This window comes from Lacerta agilis, chromosome 14 (assembly GCF_009819535.1).
Source record: "Lacerta agilis isolate rLacAgi1 chromosome 14, rLacAgi1.pri, whole genome shotgun sequence".
NCBI classification, from domain to species: Eukaryota; Metazoa; Chordata; class Lepidosauria; order Squamata; family Lacertidae; genus Lacerta; species Lacerta agilis.
The window spans coordinates 2,831,777-2,852,230 of record NC_046325.1 but is presented as its reverse complement, the minus strand read 5'-3'; the positions used below and the strand labels follow the sequence as shown (position 1 = coordinate 2,852,230).

Genomic DNA, 20,454 nt, shown 5'->3' with positions numbered 1-20,454 from the left:
CCCTCGGGGGCCCATTCGCTTTTGGCACCGACATGCCCTCAAAGCACAGGGACAAATACCACAGCCCGCCGGAAGGCTCTGGTCCCAATCCAGAGCCTGCCAAAGAAAACGTCGATTCAGCCCCACACGCGGCCTTCGCAAGACATCCAAACCTTTCGCCAGAGATCGTAAAGCACCGAAAAACCTCCTGCTGGGTTAGGCCAAAGGTCCTCCTAGCCAGCATCCTGGTCTCACCACGGCCAACCGGATGAGAAGCCCCAAAGCAGGATTAGACCACAAAGGCCGCTCTCCCCTCGTGCGGCTTCAGAAACAGGTATTTCTAGAAGCAGTGCTTGGTCTGACCGTGCAGCGTGGCTCCTCTGTGAATTTGCCTAATATTTTTTAAAGCCATCTAGGTTAGCGGCCATCACCGCTTCCTGTGGCAATGAGTTCCACAGGTTAACGATGCGCCGCGTGAAGGAGGACTTGGGGTTGGGCTAGATGACCCTCGGGTGCCCCTTCCAACCGTACAAGTCTGTGATCTCTGTGAGTAACAACCTTCCGCGTGGGGTTGGGGGCAGAAAGCAATACCCTGGGCTGCCAAAATCTCAGCCTGGCTTCCTCAAGCTGTTATGGAAACAAGTCATTACAGAGCAGGAACCTAGTATGTTTTAAATTTTTTCCTCCTTTTTCCTTCTGTGTGGATTCGAAAAACGCGAGGGAATGTGCCTAACTCAGGGACACTATTCCATTGCTCTTCCTTGCACAAACACGCAAACACACACACGCACACACACCGCTCCCCCACTGTCATGTCAGAACTGGGAAAGCATCCATCGAGAAAAGAGGAAATCCCAGCTTTGAGAAGGTTCTAGCTTGTGATGACCGAACTCCTCTGTCCGACTTCCCCCGTCTTTTCAAAAAACATGAAATCCTGCAGAGAGAGGGGAGGAAAAAAACGACGGTAAACTAACGTAATTTATTCATTCATTTACGATGGTGCGTTTTATTGCTCCGCAGTCGGTGAGTTTTATGCTCTGCAGGACAGACACACTCCAACCCAGGTATCCGGATAGATCAGCTCCCTGACAGATGTTATGGACTACATTGGCACCCCCAGATGCTGCGGCCGAGTTGTGATCCAAAACAGCTGGAAGGCAGCTTTGGGCGAAGAGAGTATGACAACAGGATGTGCACCTGAAAGGCATTTGTGTTGGATCACACCTGTTCTACTTATTGATATATTATTGAGGTCCGTTTCTAACTCTTTGTGGTTTTATTGTACGGCTTCACGTTTTTCTTCCAAGCAAACCACTTTTTATGATATACAGCGGTACCTTGGTTCTCGAACTCAATCCATTCCGGGAGTCCGTTTGAAAAACAAGGTGCGGCTTCCGATTGGCTGCAGGAGCTTCCTGCAGCCAATCGGAAGCAGCGGAAGCCACACTGGACATTCGGCTTCCGAAAAATGTTCGCAAACACTTGCTTCTGGGTTTGCGGCGTTCAGGAGCCAATTTGTTCGGCAACTAAGCCGTTCGGGAACCAAGGCTTGACTGTAATAGTATACAGATAATAATCTCAACAGCAGCTGCAGCAACAAGGCAGGATAGAAGCGATATAATTAAATGCAAAAACCAGAATAATTTCCGAGGGAAGGTGGCAAGTTACTAGACCTTAAGCGACCTCCAAGTCCAGCCCGTTCTCTGCGCTTGTATTTCCTGGCAAAACATCCCGTTCTTCTAATTTAAAACGTATGACACATCCCCTGTGATGGAAGGCTCTCTGCTTGGGAGGGGGTATTTGGGGGGAAAGTTGGGTTGGGAGTTTCTGCTGTTGTTACTGATATTAACCTTTTGTATCTTTATTTTATGTGGAAATTGTTCAGTTTCGTTATGTCGTTATGTCTTTTTTGTTTTTTGTTTTATTAAAGATTTTCTTGGTTTACAAAAGTGCCGTATTTTTCGCTCCATAAGACGCACTTTTTTTTCCTCCTGAAAATTAAGGGGAAATATCTGTGCGTCTCATGGAGCAAATGGTGGTCCCTGGAGCCGAATTGCCCAGGGGCCAAAAGCAGATCATGCTTTTAATTTTACAAAGAGACAAGGGGATGTTGAAAGGATCCCGCTCAGCAGCTGATCAGCAAGAGATCGGGAGAGAGATAAGAGTCCCGGCTCCCTTTCAGCCTCGCCCTCCATTGTTGAATGTGCTGCAGAGGGAGGTTGTTTGTTTCCCCAGCGACATGGGACTGGCTGATTAGATTATCTGTCTGGAAACTGTAGAAAAGGCTCCCTTTCCTTTAGAAGCTGTAGAACTGTGAGTTGAACCCCATAAAAACGGGGCTTTTCCTCTTTGCTTTTCCCCCTTTGCAAAAGGAGCTTTGCTTTTTCCCCTTTGCAAAAAAAGCTGCAAAACGTTTAGCTGATCCTCAAAAAACCAGGGCTTTTCCCTTTGCAAAAAAGCTGCAAAACTTTTAGCTGATCCTCAAAAAAACAGGGCTTTTAGAGGAGGAAAACCAGAAAAAAATTTTTTTCTTGTTTCCTCCTCTAAAAATGAGGTGCGCCCTATGGGGAGAAAAAACCGGTATGTAAGCCGCCTTTTCATGTTGTAAACGGCCTTGAGCATCCTTTTAACTGTGGAAAGGCGGCATGCAAATAAAATGATGATGATGAACTCACAATGAGGAAGCACGCTCCTAGAAGCACCGCCTTGATCTTGACATCGAGGTCCATGGGGAACTGGATCCCAAAGTTGTCTGTGTCGGTGAAGACCTCCTTGAGGAGGCCACTCCACTGCTTGCTGATCCGCCCAACGCCTCGCGATTCGTCGCGCGTCTTCACCTGCAGGAAGGTACGGAGAGGTGCGGTCAGCAACTGCCCTGCAGCACAAGCCGTGACATCAGAGGCTCACTGCCCCAACACAGGAAGTGACCTCATAAGCCACCCCGCCGTCCATTCGAAGGAAGTGACCTCGCACACCATCTTCCTATATCTTAGAAAGCCACTTCCTGTTCCACCCAGGGCAGGAACTGACTTTTATCAGGGTGGATAAAAATCAATGATTTTTTTTTTTTTTTAAAAAACATTTTAAAAAAACATTTTTTAAATTTAAATTGGATTTTTTTTAAAAAAAAAAAAAACAGATTTTTAAAATAAAATGCTTTTGGAGGAAAAATCTTTCTCAAGATATTTTCCTATTTAAGTTACTTTATAGTCCAAAGGCTATTCATCAGGAAATAAGGATTTGTTTTAAGGTTTTCATGTGTGTTAAAACTCAGTCTAAGTTTATATACGGTATATAAAATATACGTCTGTGTGTGTGTGTAAAAGTTTAACCACATCAGTTAACAAACATGGATACATATGTTATAATGTTATTGCTTTAGTTAAATAAATTGTTTAAATTGTTACGAAGGAAATGGCTGTTTTTCTCCTTCCAATAAAGTACAGCAGAAAAGTTGTCCAAATACAAACTTATTAAACCTCGCAATAATTTCATAATTATCTGTCTGTGTATTTCTAATAGTATAACCAAATCAGTAATTTTTTGATACAACTGCAAAAACTACTCTGAAAATTTATTATTCCAAAAACAAAACCTTCTTCTGGTTGTAAATATTAAGATTATACCAGCAAGAATGAGTCCTTCTGTAAAAATAAAAAATGATTCAAATCAAGTCTTACCGACTAGTGATTTAAATCGATTTGATTTAAATCAAACCCACCCTGCCTTGGATAGAGCCCCTTCTTCCAAAAAGGGGTGAGCGGATCTGCTTATTGCAAAGAGCGGCCTTCAGGACGCACGGCTTCTGAGCATGTGCAAAGTGCCCTTCGCCACCAATGTAAATCTCGGGCGGGGGGGGGATTTCCCAAACTGCCGCCCGCTCCCGTGAGCACCTCAAAGTTGACGTCCCCGCCGCAGCTGCAGGCGAAGCAAGGACCCAGAACGCGAAGCACCGTCTCCTTCTCGACATTCTGGATGGAGAACTTGGGGTTGAAGGGGTGCCAAGTCTGAACCACGTACCCGATGGTGGTGCCTGGCGGGCACTGAACTTCCAGCTGCGGGGAGAAGAGAACAGTTTTGCACGGGGCACCTCTCATTCACCGGGGAGTCTTTCATTCCTGCATTGCAGGGGGTTGGACTTGAATCCGAGGGGTGGCCAACTCCCAAGAGACTAAACTAAAAATAAAAAATAAAAATATTCCTTCCAGTAGCACCTTAGAGACCAACTAAGTTTGTTCTTGGTATGAGCTTTCGTGTGCATGCACACTTCTTCTGTGGTGTGCATGCACATGAAAGCTCATACCAATAACAAACTTAGTTGGTCTCTAAGGTGCTACTGGAAGGAATTTTTTATTTTATTATTTTGTTTTGACTATGGCAGACCAGCCTTCAGCCTTCAGGCTGATTGCCGAAGAATTGATGCTTTTGAATTATGGCGCTGGAGGAGACTCTTGAGAGTCCCATGGACTGCAAGAAGATCAAACCGATCCATTCTCAAGGAAATCGGCCCTGAGTGCTCACTAGAAGGACAGATCCTGAAGTTGAAGCTCCAGTACTTTGGCCACCTCCTGAGAAGAGAAGACTCCCTGGAAAAGACCCTGATGTTGGGAAAGATGGAGGGCGCAAGGAGAAGGGGACGACAGAGGATGAGATGGTTGGACAGTGTTCTCGAAGCGACTGGCATGAGTTTGGCCAAATTGCGGGAGGCAGTGAAAGATAGGCGTGCCTGGTGTGCTCTGGTCCATGGGGTCACGAAGAGTCGGACACGACTGAACGACTGAACAACAACAACAACATGGCAGACCAACACGGCTACCTATCTGTCCCAAGAGACTGCGACCCACTCATAAGAGTTAAAAACTGGCAGGGATCTACCCCCTTTTAAAAACAGTTCAACGCATCATCAGAGACCTTCAACCTCTCCTAGACAAGGACAGTTCTCTTTCTCAAGCTCTGGGAGGAAGACCTTTCATCGCCTACAGACAGCCACCCAATCTTAAACAACTCCTTATTATTAGGCTTTTCTCCCAAACCAAAAAGTCCCAAACATTGCAAACTCCCTCCTTTTGCTCATTTGCATGCCCTTTTCTGAACCCTTCCCAACTCTTTAACAATACAGTGATACCTTGATTCTCAAACGCATTGGTTCCCAAACACCGAAATCCCAGAAGTAAATGTTCCGGTTTTCAAATGTTTTTTGAAAGCTGAATGTCCGATGCAGCTGTTGGCTATTGTTTCCAGGGCGCCTGCACCAATCAGAAGCTGCGCCTTGGTTTTCAAACATTTCAGAAGTCCAACGGACTTCCAGAACGGATTAAAATTTGGCACTTTTGTTTTTGCTATTTAGTTTGCATTTTTGTTTTTGAGCTCATTTATTTTGTGACTGTGTGGAACCCAGTTCAGCTACTGATCGACCGATTGTGTGACTGCGGAAATGGATAAAAGCTGCCCCCCCATCCAAACAAAGACTATCATCAGTGCAGGTAAGGGGAAAAATAGTAATTTTAATTTTCATCATCTACAATACTGTCCTATTTATTTTATAGCACAGTGCATTGATCATTGCTTTCATTTTATGGATCTGTGGTCTCGTGAGAGAGTAAAATTCATGTTAAATTGCTCTTTTGGGGGTTGTTTTTAAAAGTCTGGAACGGATTAATCCGTTTTGCATTACTTTCTATGGGAAAGCGCGCCTTGGTTTGGGAACGCTTTGGTTTTGGAACAGACTTCTGGAACAGATTAAGTTCGAGAACCAAGGCACCGCTGTACTTGCCTTCTCCCCAAACCAAAAAGTCCCAAACATTGCAAACCCCCTCCTTTTGATCATTTTGCATGCCCTTTCCTGAACCCTCCCCAACCCTTTTGACGATATCCGCTTTGAGGCGAGGCGACCAGAACCGCACACGTGGCACGGACCGGGCAGGCGCACTGCTCACCTCCTGAAGGCAACAAGGGAACCAGCAGCTGACGCATTTCAGGGGGCGCACCATGCGCAGGACCTCCCGTCCCGCCGGGTCGTCCAGCCGCATGGAAAAGCGCCGCAGGGATCCGCAACAGTTTCGCGTGCAGCAGTCGTTCTGCTCCTGGGCGTGGAAGATGTGCTGGCCCAGGCTGTTGCGCACTTCATACTTGTTGTTTCCCTCAAAGCCTATGAACGCTGGAGAGGGAAAGAGGGGGAAGAAGTGGCGTCACTTATGGTGATGCGACAGGCCTGGTGCCCTCATGCGCCACCATCGACGGCCTTCCTGGGCACCCTCTCTCCTTTTTAATTTATATATACTTTTCAGATAGGGACGCGAGTGGCGCTGTGGGTTAAACCACAGAGCCTAGGGCTTGCTGATCAGAAGGTCGGCGGTTCGAATCCCCGTGATGGGGTGAGCTCCCGTTGCTCGGTCCCTGCTCCTGCCCACCTAGCAGTTCGAAAGCACGTCAAAAGTGCAAGTAGATAAATAAGTACCGCTCCGGCGGGAAGGTAAACGGCGTTTCCATGCGCTGCTCTGGTTCGCCAGAAGCGGCTTAGTCATGCTGGCCACATGACCCAGAAAAACTGTTTGCGGACAAACGCCGGCTCCCTCGGCCTATAGAGCGAGATGAGTGCCACAACCCCAGAGTCATCCGCGACTGGACTTAACTGTCAGGGGTCCCTTTACATTTTTACTTTTCAGATATATATACATTTCACTGATTTTACAATCATTTTGACACTTTAAAACCTGACTTCCTCCCCCCTTTTCCTGCGGTTCCAAAGTTGTTTCCAAATAAGATAAAACAAGAAGATGATCAATAAGAAAAATTAATAGAAATCATTTAAGACTTTTGGAAAGCTGAAACAGCAACAGACTAAGGTTAAAATTCACAGCAGCATTTCTAAGCAACTGGGTAGGTTTGTTTAACCAAGAACATTTTTAGCAGGTGCCGAAAAGAGCATGGCAAAGGCACCTTTTTTGATATCAAGTGGGAGTTCCAAGGCTCACCAATGAGCTTCGTGGCCAAGTGGGGAGTTTATTTTATTTTATTAAGTTTTTTTAATACTTTTCAGGTTTATACATTTCATTAATTTCACAATCATTTTAACCTTTCAAAGTCGGACTTCCTTCCGCCTCTTTCTGCTTTCCTTAAATATTTCACAGCTGATTTAGCGGTTGGGTACCATATCAAATCCCATGGGCTTTGAAGACACTCGAACTCAGGACGCAAGGGAGAAACGCGCCAAGAGGAAGGCACGCTTGGCAAACCCTCACCGTGATTTGACTCCCACCCGGAAAACAATGTCCCCACTGTGGAAGGATGTGTGGATCCAGAACTGGCCTCCACAGTCACTTACGAACTCCATGTTAAGACCATGTTTATGGCAGACAGTCTTACTCGGCTACGAGGGATCGCCAAAGTAGAAGATAATTAAAATAAAAAACTATCCTTCCTGGCTCTGACTCATCAACTTTCAAACCCATCCAGGTAGGGAGCCATTCACAACATCCCGTGTGAGCGAATTCTGTGGCTTAATCCTTTTTATTCTAAACTTCCATCCCCCAAGCTTCACCCCTTCGATCCTTTTTTCCTGCCCTTTTCTGAACCCTTTCCCCAATTCTCCAACACCCTTTTCTGAGGGCGAGGCGATCAAAACCGTAGCACCGTCTATTCCAAACGTGGTCGCACCACTGATTCGTATAAAGAAGTTACTACGATTTCATCCTCTTCGTCGTGGGATTGCTTTCTACGCGAAATTTTAGTAATTGCTTTTTTCCGCTGTGTAAGGTTTTTATAAAAAAAAAAATGGCGAAATCACTTTGAGATACCGCCCTTTGTCTCTCACCTTCCACAAGCTCCACTTTCTGGTGTATCAAAATTTGGTCAACCTGAGGAGAGAGAAAGGCCACAAAAAATCAGTAAAAAAATGTGTGTCTCCCCCCCCACCTAAATAAATAATAATCCACAACATAGACCCAGGCCACATGCATTTAAAGCCAGTTTCAACCATCATGGCTTCCCGCAAAGGATAGCCTGGGAATTATAGTTTGTTGAGGGTGCCGGGAATTAGGAGACCCCCGTTCCCCTCAGAGAGCTAGAATTCCCAGAGTTCCCTGGGAAGAAAAATGGAAGACGGGATCCCTCCGGGAACTGTAGTTGTGCGAGGGGGAACAGGGAGGTCTCCTACCAACACCAGCACCCCCAAGGAAACTATAGCTCCCAGAATTTTTACAGGGGAAGCCGTGTCTGTTTAAAGAGGTATCATAGCTATTGAAATATACGGCATTTCTAGGCCTTAAAAGGTGAACTCCCTTGTCGTTTCTGAAGCTGGACACTCCCTGATTTAGAGGCACGGTTCAGCTCAGCCCACCTCACCTGGCAGCTTTTAACAGAGGCCACACCTGAGCCTCCACCTTCAAGAGCAGGTGTCACCTGTTTGGTACAGCAGCACGCACGCACACACACACCCCGCACATACAGGTGAAACTCGAAAAATTAGAATATCGTGGAAAAATCCATTTATGTAAGCAATTGTTTTCATTAGCTACTGGAGTTTAATATATGAGATAGACTCATGACATGCAAAGCGAGATATGTCAAGCCTTTGCTTGTTATAATTGTGATGATTTTGGCGTACAGCTGATGAAAACCCCAAAGTTGAGATTGTTAATTTGGGGTTCTCATCAGCTGTACGCCATAATCATCACAATTCTAACAAATAGAGGCTTGGCATATCTCGCTTTGCATGTCATGAGTCTATCTCATATATTCGTTTCACCTTTTTAAGTTGAATTACTGAAAGAAACGAACCTTTCCACGATATTCTAATTTTTCGAGATTCACCTGCAGCTGCTTTTGCAAAGATTTATTTTATACAACTGAGGTGGGAGGAAAAGGCTAGATTGTGCCCATTTATAGGAACGACTCGGGGCTAAATTGCAGCCGATTCTGGGGCAGGGTGCATTTAAGCATTTAAGTCAGGGGTCAGCAACCTTTTTCAGCCGTGGGCCGGTCCACTGTCCCTCAGACCTTGTGGGGGGCCGGACTATATTTTGGAAGGGGGGGAAAATGAACGAATTCCTATGCCCCACAAATAACCCAGAGATGCATCTTAAATAAAAGGACACATTCTACTGCTGATTCCTGGACTGTCCGTGGGCTGGATTTAGAAGGCATTTGGGCCGGATCCAGCCCCAGGGCCTTAGTTTGCCTACCCATGATTTAAGGGACCAGGATGTGAGGGAGATGCAAAAGGCGTCAACAGCAACGATTCTGTGCACCAGGAATGGGGAATCTGTGGTCAGTAGAGCATGCGACTCTTAATCCCAGGGTCGTGGGTTCGAGGAAAAGATTGGGTTCGACTAGATGGCCCTTGGGGTCCCTTCCATCTCGGCCTACCAACCTGAGCGTAGCCACCAAGAGCCCTCTCCTCCTCCCACGAATTTGTCCCATCCTCTTTTAAAGCCGTCCCTGCCTCCTGTGGCGGGGAGTTCCACAGGTTAACTGTGTACCAAGTGGAAGGATGTCTTTAGATGACCCTCTCAAGCTGCTCGAGATCCTTTCGGCTGGAGAAGCCAGAGAATTTGAACGCAGGGAAAAGCGTGCGCGGCCCGACAGCCGGGATACGGACCCTTACCTGTGCCAGGTATTCGAGGCCGGGGGGGATGTTGCTGGCCACGGGCAGGTAGGGGGTGATGCCCGCGTGGGGGTCCGGAGCTTGGTGGTGGTGAGGCGTAGCGGAGTGATCCCGAAAGGCACGAGGAGGCGGCTGGGGAGGGATTATTTGACCCGCTGCGGGGCTGCCGGCTGGGTAGACGTTGAACCCGGGGCTCGGCGCCGTGGGGACGGGGTGAGGTTGGTGTACGGGGTATGGGGGAGATGCGGTGGGATATCCGGGCTGTGGAATGTGGTACCCTATGGGATGGGGGGGGGGAAGAGAGAGAGATATTGTTTAAAACTCATCTACACCCCCAAATCCTTAAAAAAAATGTTACTGTGCCTTTAAGAAACAAATGTTACTTTTTAATATATATAATTCTTATTACATTTTCTGTTTTACAATTTAGGATATTCATTTAAACCAGGCTTCCTCAACCTTTGCCCCTCCAGATGTTTTTGGACTACAACTCCCATCATCCCTAGCTAACGGGACCAGTGGTCGTGGACGATGGGAATTGTAGTCCCAAAACATCTGGAGGGCCGAGGTTGAGGAAGCCTGATTTAAACAACCATAAAATGTCAATGACTTCCCTTCTTCTCTTTCTGTGGTTCATTTCGCATCGATCCCTGCATATTTTACAGAAACCAAACCATTCAGCCTTCCGTTTTTACTTCCATCAAAACTTATTCACACTGTCGGATTTATTGTGGCGCTGCCAACGTTTTCAAATGTACACAATCTCCCCCCGACCCATATATTCAATAAACATTATTATTAAAGGTTACTTATGTACGCCACCACTGCGGCCCATGTTTTGTTAGCCCCAAAATGGAAAACGGGCGAGGTCCCAACCAAAGAAGAATGGGAACTTGAGCTGATGGAATATGCGCAGCTTGCGGACCTAACATACAGAATAAGAGAACAAGAATAATATGCGTTTAAAGAATTTTAGGAAATGTTTACTGAATATATTTGGGGACTGTTTACACTTGAAAACATTGGCAGTATTAAGATAAATTCTGCAGTGTAAATAAGTTTTGATGGGTGCAAGAATGGAACACTGAATGGTATAGTTTTTGTCAAATATGCAGGGATTTGTGATAGGTAAAATGAACCAATGGAAAGAGAAGGGAAGTCGTCGCTGATATCTTTAAACTGCAAAACAGTAAATTTAATGAAAATTATATAAATAAATTAATGAAAATTATATAAATGAAAATTTCAAATAATTTTCATTAATTTATATAAATGAAAATTATATTATATAATTATATAATTTAATGAAAGTTATATAAATAAAGAAAGAAATACAGAATGGGAAAAAGTTATATAAAGAAAGAAAGAAATACAGAATGGGAAAAATGGGGAGGTGTGGTGGTAAAAAAAAAACCCGCAAAACCATGACATCTCAGTGTCCCCCTTAAACCAACCAACCAAAAATAAATATTCCTGCAGAAAGATGCAAATTATAAAAAGCAAACCATATTATAAGAAGAATATTCTGAGCTCCACAGTTGGGTAATACCTTTATTAGGGTCAACCTGAGAAGCCACAAAAAAGGGGGAAAGTTTTAGAATTTCCCAGATAATTTACGGAGAACTTGAAAGCACGGCCGGCTTCTGTGACTTTTTTGTTTCCCCTTATTTTATTTTTATTTTTAGGGACACGGGTGGCGCTGTGGGTTAAACCACAGAGCCTAGGGCTTGCTGATCAGAAGGTTGGCGGTTCGAATCCCCGCGACGGGGTGAGCTCCCGTCTCTCGGTCCCTGCTCCTGCTAACCTAGCAGTTCGAAAGCACATCAAGTGCAAGTAGATAAATAGGTACCGCTCCGGCGGGAAGGTAAACGGTGTTTCCGTGCGCTGCTCTGGTTCGCCAGAAGCGGCTTAGTCATGCTGGCCACATGACCCGGAAGCTGTACGCCGGCTCCCTCGGTCAGTAAAGCGAGATGAGCGCCGCAACCCCAGAGTCGGACACAACTAGATCTAATGGTCAGGGGTCCCCTATTTTATTTTTAAGAAGTTATATAAATGGCTCGCTACTTCCTAGCTGAAACTGGGGTTTCCGGGTCTGACGGGAGCTGAGCCGGGGAGGGGGCAAAAGGAAAGAGCGATCGGAGGAGTTGACGCGCGTGCGGAGGAGAAAAAACACAGGGAGAAAGAAACGGCAGGGCGGAGAAAGCTGAAAACAAAGAAAAAGGAAATTGCAAATGGAAAGCAGTGAGGAGTCATGGCCAGGGAGGAAGTGACAGCAGGTCATGAGCTTAAAATACTTTTCTTTAATAAATAAATAAAAATAGCATTCAGGATGCTACTGGTGGGCAGCTATTTTGGGGTGGGGGGCAAAGTCCAGTGGGACCACCTACGTTGTCCCCCCAGGGCCGGATTTAGGTTTGATGAGGTCCTAAGCTACTGAAGGTAAAGGGGCCCTTTATATGTCCAGCCGTCCTTCGCCAACAACAAATTGTCGCTATTTTTTGTGTTGAATATCTGCTATATGCTATTTTATGGACCTAATAGGTATCTAAAGCCATTTGCACATCACAAAAGATGTCTTTGATCAAAGTGACTGTTGAACTGAAATACAATTAAGAAGAAGTGTATTAATAGTGAAATAATCAATAAGCTCTAACTTAAAACGATTTTTAATTCATAACTTAATAAGGCAAACACATGGGCATTTGGCAATAACGAAAAGTTCCTTTAAAAACACAGTTTACAAGGACTCATAATCCAGTCTCTAGAAACTTGCTACAACATGAAAGAGGTGTAAATATATGATGCAAACTACTAATAATTATAAATAGCAGAATGTAGGCACCCTATATATAGAAAGGAGCAAAGCAGTGATATTTTAGGGAGCAGGCTAGCAGGCAGGGCCCATCCTAGGAGCCTACACAACACAAAACCCTGTTGTGGTAGGTTGTTGTTGTTCAGTCGTGTCCGACTCTTTGTGACCCCATGGACCAGAGCACGCCAGGCACCCCTATCCTCCACTGCCTCCCGCAGTTTGGCCAAACTTAGGCTAGTCACTTCGAGAACACTGTCCCACCATCTCATCCTCTGCCGTCCCCTTCTCCTTGTGCCCTCCATCTTTCCCAACATCAGGGTCTTTTCTAGGGATTCTTCTCTTCTCATGAGGTGGCCAAAGTACTGGAGCCTCAACTTCAGGATCTATCTTTCCAGTGAGCACTCAGGGCCGATTTCCTTGAGAATGGATAGATTTGATCTTCTTGCAGTCCATGGGACTCTCAAGAGTCTCCTCCAGCACCATAATTCAAAAGCATCAATTCTCCGGCGATCAGCCTTCTTTATGGTCCAGCTCTCACTTCCATACATTACTACTGGGAAAACCATAGCTTTAACTATACGGACCTTTGTCGGCAAGGTGATGTCTTTGCTTTTTAAGATGCTGTCTAGGTTTGTCATTGCTTTCCTCCCAAGATGCAGGCATCTTTTAATTTCGTGACTGCTGTCACCATCTGCAGTGATCATGGAACCCAAGAAAGTAAAATCTCTCCCTGCCTCCATTTCTTCCCCTTCTATTTGCCAGGAGGTGATGGGACCAGTGGCCATGATCTTAGTTTTTTTGATGCTGAGCTTCAGACCATATTTTGCGCTCTCCTCTTTCACCCTCATTAAAAGGTTCTTTAATTCCTCCTCACTTTCTGCCATCAAGGTTGTGCCATCAGCATATCTGAGGTTGTTGATATTTTTTCCGGCAATCTTAATTCCGGTTTGGGATTCATCCAGTCCAGTCTTTCGCATGATGAATTCTGCATATAAGTTAAATAAGCAGGGAGACAATATACAGCCTTGTCGTACTCCTTTCCCAATTTTGAACCAATCAGTTGTTCCATATCCAATTCTAACTGTAGCTTCTTGTCCCACATAGAGATTTCTCAGGAGACAAATGAGGTGATCAGGCAATTTATTTGTATTTTATCTTACATTTTGGAAATATACATCCAGGTTTTTTGTCCCTTTTAAATTTTTTGGCGGCCCCCAAGAGAGTGGGGCCGTAAGCTGTAGCATGTTTAGCTTGTATGTAAATTCGACACTGAGAAGGAGGCTTGCAGACGTCTCAGGTGCCCGGGGGGGGGGGTGGCAGACAGTGGCGCGGCACCCCTGTGCCCCAATCCGGCCCAGCCGCATTCCAGTCATGCTCCATCACAATAGGCCTTGCCTTGCCCCAGGGAAGGGGGTGGCGAACATCACAGCCGACTTGGGTGGAGCTGCAGCGGCGCCTTTTCATGCCCCGATGCCCAGGTCTACAGCAGAGACCTGAATCCGCCTCTCCGGTTTCTCTCCCAATCCCTCTTTTCTTTTCTCTTCCTTGCCCACAGAAAGTGAGAAGAGCTTCCTGGATCAGGCCGGTGGGCCCAGCCAGCCCAGCAACCTGTTCTCCCCGGGGGGGGGGGGGGCGCAAGCAGATGCCTCTTCTGGGAAACCCGAAAGCAGGATTCGAACACAAGAGCCGCTCTCTCCCCTCCTGGGGTTTCCAGCAACTGGCATTCGGAAGCATTTACAGCCTCCAACTGCGGAGGCAGAACACAGCCATCCTGGCTAGTAGCCATCAATAGTCCTCTCCTCCTCCATGAATTCATTTAATTCTCTTTTATAGCTACCCAAGTTGGTGGATATCACTGTCTCCTGTGGCAGGGAGTTCCACAGTTCCATCTGCACGAACCTTCTTTCCTCTGCCCCGAATCTTCCAACATTCAGCTTCATTGGATCCTCACAAGATTCAGAGAGGAAAACATTTCCCTACCCATTCTTTCCACGCCATGCAAAAAAATAGATAAATTATAAACTCCTAGCAAGTCACTTTCTTACACACATTTTTTCCCCTAAACCCAAAAGTCCCAAACGCTGTGACCCTTTCCTCCTAGGGGAATCCGCTCCATCCCCTCCATCATTTTGGCCGAAAGAGTCCCTTTCCCTCTTTTTCCTTCCCCGTGAAGACTCAGAGACGCTGCCCCCCTTTTTGGAATCCGGAGAAGGAGGGCGAGGAGAGGAGGAACGAAGGCAAACTTGTTATTAGGCATTTGCAACGTTTGGTGGGCATTCGGTTGCAGAGGGGGGTCGGCTCTTGCAAAGAGAGATGAAGGATGAAGGACTCCCTGGTCCTGAATGGGGTAACTGTGACCCCGAAGTACCAGGTGCGCAGCCTGGGAGTCATTTTGGACCCACCGCTGTCCATGGAGGCGCAGGTCAATTCTGTGTCCAGGGCGGCTGTCTACCAGCTCCATCTGGTACGCAGGATGAGACCCTCCCTGCCCGCAGACTGTCTTGCCAGAGTGGCGCATGCTCTGGTTATATCCCCCTTGGACTACTGCAATGCGCTCTACGTGGGGCTACCTTTGAAGGTGACCCAGAAACTGCAACTAATCCAGAATGCGGCAGCTAGACTGGGGACTGGAAGCGGCCGCTGAGACCACATAATACTGGTCCTGAAAGACCTACATTGGCTCCCAGGACGTTTCTGAGCACAATTCAAAGTGTTGGTGCTGACCTTGAAAGCCCTAAATGGCCTCAAAGGCCCAGGATACCTGAAGGAGCATCTCCACCCCCATCGTTCAGCCCGGACACTGAGGTCAAGCTCCGAGTGCCTTCTGGTGGTTCCCTCCCTGCGGGAAGTGAGGTTACAGGGAACCAGGCAGAGGGCCTTCTCGGTGGTGGCGCCCTCCCATCAGATATCAAGGAAATAAACAACTATCTGACTTTTAGAAGACATCTGAAGGCAGCTCTGTTTAGGGAAGTTTTTAATGATTGATGTTTTATCGCATTTTTTTATATTCTGTTGGGAGCCACCCAGAGTGGCTGGCATAAACCTAGCCAGGTGGGCTGGATATAAATATTATAATTATTAATTATTATTAGTTATTAATTATTATCAGCACCGCCAACAAGCTTCCAAGGAAGCATATAGCCTACACGGTATGGACTTAGATGGATCACTGGGCTGACTTGTTCCTATGTTAACATAACAAACAGGATCAGGCCCATCTATTCCAGCATCCTGCTCTCACAGCCAACAGCCACATATCACACAACAGGACACTCGCAAGCAGAAACAGATCACAAGAGACCTCTCCAATCCTGCAGTTTCCAGCAACTGATATTTTTATTTTAATAATAATAATAATAATAATAATAATTTATCATTTCTACCCCGCCATCTGGCTGGGTTTCCCCAGCCCCTCTGGGCAGCTTCCAGCAAAACATTAAAGATACATTAAAACACCATTTATTAAAAACTTCCCTAAACAAGGCTGCCTTCAGATGTCTTCTAAAACTCATATAATTGTTTATTTCTTTGGACATCTTTATAGCGTTCGCGTATCATTTCCCCCCCACCAAGGACCTCAATGAACCCCCTGTGAGGTAGACCAGGCTGAGAGGCAGCGACTGACTCCATGGTCACCCCGTGAACTTCATGGCCGAGCGGGGATTTGAACCCGGGTCTCCCGGGGCCCTAGTACGACGCTCTAACCATTATACAACACTAAGCTCTCGTATTCTGATATTCAGAAACACTCCTTCCTTTTGTCCTTGGAGGAAGAGCAAAGACATCAGGACGAGCAACAATCAAGAGACTTACGAACTTGTTCGCTCCTCTCAAATTGCTGGCCGTCACTGCTTCCTGAGGGAAGGAGTTCCACAGGTTAACTGCACACCGCTGTTCCTAAGCAAGGCACCTAACAGCCCTCGCCTCTTTTAACTGTCCCGTTCTGGACCTTCTCCAGCTACTTCAAGAACCAAACACGAGTACAGCCATACCTTGGTTCTCAAACTCCGTCAACCCAGAAGTAAGTGTTCCGGTTTTCGAACGTTTTTCGGAAGCCGAACGTCCGATGCGGCTGTCGGCTATTGTTTCCGGGGCACCTGCACCAATCAGAAGCCGCGCCTTGGTTTTCGAACATTTCGGAAGTCAAACAGACTCCCGGAACGGATTAAATTTGGCGCTTTTTGTTTTTGCGTTTTTGTTTCTGAGGCTTTTATGGTTCATTTGTTTTTGTGACTGTGTGGAAGCCAGTTCAGCTACTGATTGATTGATTGATTGATTGATTGTGTGACTGCGGAAATGGATAAAAGCTATCATCAGTGCAGGGAATAATTTTATTTTTTTAAAAAAATTCATCATCTACAATACTGTCTTATTTATTTTATAGTACAGTACATTGATTATTGCTTTCGTTTTACGGATCCGTGGTCTCGTTAGATAGTAAAATTCATGTTAAATTGTTGTTTTGGGGGTTGTTTTTAAAAGCCTGGAGAGGATTAATTTGTTTTGCATTACTTTCTGTGGGAAAGCGCGCCTCGGTTTTGGAACGGACTTCCGAGAACCGAGGTCCCACTGTACAAAGAGAGGCAAGACTGTCGCAGAATTGGCATAAAGACCGAAAAGGCAAAGACGATTGAGACAGGCGAGGAGAGAGAGCACACCATTTGCATATTGTCGGAATCAGCATTTGGCAACCTTGACGCTCCTTGGAGGAGAAGCAGCCACGACTGCAGACTCAGAGGTGATTTGGGGCACAGAAAAGTATCCTCTGCAGCAAAGAGACCTGCCAGTCCAGTTCGGTCTCTATGGGGGCGAGGTGATCTATAAAAAGGCCCAATATTTCACAGCAGGGTGGATAAAAATCAATGATTTAAAAAAAAAAAAAATCGGATTTTTTTTATTTAAATGGATTTTTTTGATTTAAATCGGATTTTTTTTTTAATTGGATTTTTTTTTAAAATAAAATGCTTTCTGAGGAAAATATTTTACCATCCAAAGGTTATTCAATCATGAAATAAAGATTAGTTTTTTAATTGTGTAGAATAAGGCTGTATACCAGTATGTTTAATTTTTTTGGTAAATAAATTCCATTAATCCATTCACAATGTCATTTAGGCTCTTCCAGAGGTTTTTGTATGATTATTGGGCAGTTTCTCTGCCTACAAGATATTATCACAGATGCTTGGTTTACTTTTGGAGTTCTCAAAACTGAATTCGACTCAGCAGAGATCACATGCCTCTTCTTCACAGCAAAAACATTATAACATGAACAGAGTTGAGAAAAAGACCTTAATCCTATTGTTCTACAAACCTATGAATACAGAATCAACCCCTTCAGTGTTAAGTTTCAAGAAGTTCAGTGAACAGAATATAAACAATATTTTTCTGATTGTTTGGAGTGGAATGGATCTAATAAATCTATTTAAATTGTTATTATTAAGGTAATGATTATTTTTCTCCTTCCTAAGAACAACAGAAAAGTTGTCCAAATATGAATGATTAACCTATTAAACTGGGGATAATAAAAAAACTAATATGAAAAGTTGTTATTGTACAAATCTTCATCTACTTGCATATTAAAGTTATACCAGCAAGAATTAGTCTTTATGTAGAAAACTGTGATTTAAATCAAGCCTTACTGACTAGTGATTTAAATCAGTTTGATTTAAATCAAATCCACCCTGTTTCACAGGCATGTAGAGTTGGAAGGGATCCCCAAGGGACATCTAGTCCAACCCTCATCTGGTCCCATTTTGGAACGCAAGGCATCGTCGCCTTACATATTTACTTATTATTTCTTTACTGCGTTTACAATCTCGCCTTTTTCCTCCAAGAAGCTCAAGGTGGCGGAAACGATCCGCCCTTCCTCATTTCAACCCCACAACAACCCTGTGAGGTGGACTGGGCAGCAAGCGGATCCCGAGCTCAGCCAGATACCTCCATCCCCGAGTGGGGATTCGAACCCTGCTCTCCCAGGTCCTGGTTTGACACCCTAAACCCCTACACCACCCTGGCTCTCGCAGGGACTGTAGGAGCATAAGAAGGGCCCAATGGATGAGGCCAATGTCCCGTCTAGTCCAGCCACCTGTTCCCACAGTGCCCAGACCTTATGGGAAACCCTCTGGCAGGATTCGAACACAAGACCGACACTCTTCCCCCCTCCAGTGTTTCCCAGCAACTGGCATTCAGAAGCACTGCTGCCTCTGAGCCAGACCATGGATCTAACCCTGGGGTGTGGGGGATCTGGATCTGGCCCAGAGGTGGGCTGAGGTCATGTGACCCATTTCAACCTTCAGGGTTTGAGCTGTAGCCACAGGAGTCCCTGGGGACCAGCTGGGTCAGTGCGTGGCTCCCCACCCCCCCACCCCCTTGAGGCCATATATCAATCAGCCTGACGCCCTCCAGATGTTGTGGGGCTACAGCTCTCTGCACTGCCAGGGGAGGGCACCAGGTTGGCGAAGGGTGGTCTCCCTTAACCGGCAACCAGATCTCAAGTATTTCGGACAAAGGGGTGTTTCCCAAACCCTGCCTGGAAAAAGCAGGTGCTCCGCCACCGAGCTCAGCGGATTAAATATTGCAAGTTAATTGTCGGAGGGGAAATATGTGTCTGTCTGTGGAAATAATGGCAGCGCTGCCGCCCCCCAGCAAACCGTTAAGCCAAAGGATCAGATTGACTTAAAAAAAGAAATGGTCTTTTATCCATTTTTGGAGAAGGAGGGGGTATGGATGAGGCTGGATCGCTCAGTCGGTTGAGCGTGAGTCTCTTAATCTGAGGGTTGTGGGTTCGAGTCCTACACTAGGTAAAAGATTCCTGCATTGCAGGGGGTTGGACTAGATAATATGTGTGTGTGTGTGTGTGTGTGTGTGTGTGTGTGTGTGTGTGTGTGTTTGTTTGTGTATATATATCTATATGTATATGTATGTGTATCCAGTGGTACCTTGGAAGTTGAGCACAATCCATTCCAGAAGTCCGTTCGACTTCCAAAACGTTCGGAAACCAAGGCGCGGCTTCCGATTGGCCGCAGAAAGCTCCTGCGGCCAATCGGAAGCCGCGCCGCACATTCGGGTTCCAAAGAACGGTCGCAAACCGGAACAATCACTTCCGGGTTTGCAGCATTTGGGAGCCAAAACGTTCCGACTCGCAAGGCGTTCAGCTTCGAAGGCACAGCTCTGTGTGTGTGTGTAATTTATACCCCATGCTTGGTATCCCTGCCAACTCTACAATTCTACAAGAAAGAGAGGTCAAAGTAGTATTAAACATGCACACAGCAACCACTGGCATTGCGTTCCGATTTTTTGCGTGTGTGCGGACAATCTAATCGAGGGCGAGATCCCAGAAGCGCCACGAGGCCGGTTTACGCAAAGAAATCAAACGCGTCCAATATTTCTCCCATTTTGCCCGGATGGCTGTGCAACTGCTTGCGCCGTGCAAAATTAACTGCGCTATCGGAGGCCGATCTATAGATCTCCCAAGGGCTGCAATCCACTTTGCATCCTCTGAAGGGAGAGAGCTTGGAAAACATTTGGGTTGGATTTAACTTTTGAGTATACGGCCCACGCGTAAGGATTCCTCCCTGCCCAAAATATACGTGCAAGTTACTACTTATGTGGGGGACAGCTCCTTCCTTTCCTCCGTAATTTAGCAACGTAATTAGAAAGGAAGGTAAGCCATCGATGAAAGGCCACGCCAGACCTGGAGCTGCTGCCATTTCTGTATCCGTCTCGCGAGGGGCGGGGGGCGGACGATGACCCCACTTCCGGTGCGTTTCCGATCAGCAGCGGCGGCTGCCTTCCATCTGGACGTCCCTGCGAGGAAACAGGAAGAGAACGGGATCATTTCGGGATAGGTGCATATCGGCCGCTAGCACAGCAAAGAAATCTGCAAAATATTAGGAGGTCTGGCCTCGGCTGGGTGGGTGGAGGCAGGGAGAAAATGAGAGACAAGGGGTGGTTTTTCAAGAAGAGAAAAAAACACAAGATGTCTCAAATAAGCCTGAAAGGGTCCCCCCAGGGTCATCTAGCCCAACCCGCTGCAATGCAGGAATCGCAGCTAAAGATTCCC

The 20,454-nt window shown here is 46.1% G+C and overlaps 1 protein-coding gene across 1 annotated transcript; it reads right to left on the bottom strand.

Moving 5' to 3' along the window:
• Positions 1-762: 762 nt before the first annotated feature.
• On the bottom strand, positions 763-20,116 carry PLSCR3 (phospholipid scramblase 3). The gene is made up of 7 exons (XM_033170741.1): positions 20,086-20,116; positions 9,584-9,861; positions 7,793-7,835; positions 5,916-6,136; positions 3,873-4,034; positions 2,655-2,816; positions 763-913 (listed from the first exon to the last, which is right to left on the bottom strand). Exons 1-7 carry the CDS (start codon positions 20,099-20,101, stop codon positions 851-853), a joined length of 945 nt encoding a protein of 314 aa, XP_033026632.1. The 5' UTR covers positions 20,102-20,116; the 3' UTR covers positions 763-850.
• Between the last annotated feature and the right edge of the window lie 338 nt (positions 20,117-20,454).

What these genes read in the sequence shown, in the direction of transcription:
- PLSCR3 (XM_033170741.1), bottom strand. An exon ending in GCGGGGACGTCAACTTTGAG is followed by an intron (nt 2,817 to 3,872) that starts GTGCTCACGGGA and finishes ACCTTCCTGCAG; the next exon opens with GTGAAGACGCGCGACGAATC. An exon ending in TAGGAGCGTGCTTCCTCATT is followed by an intron (nt 914 to 2,654) that starts GTGAGTTCATCA and finishes CTCTCTCTGCAG; the next exon opens with GATTTCATGTTTTTTGAAAA.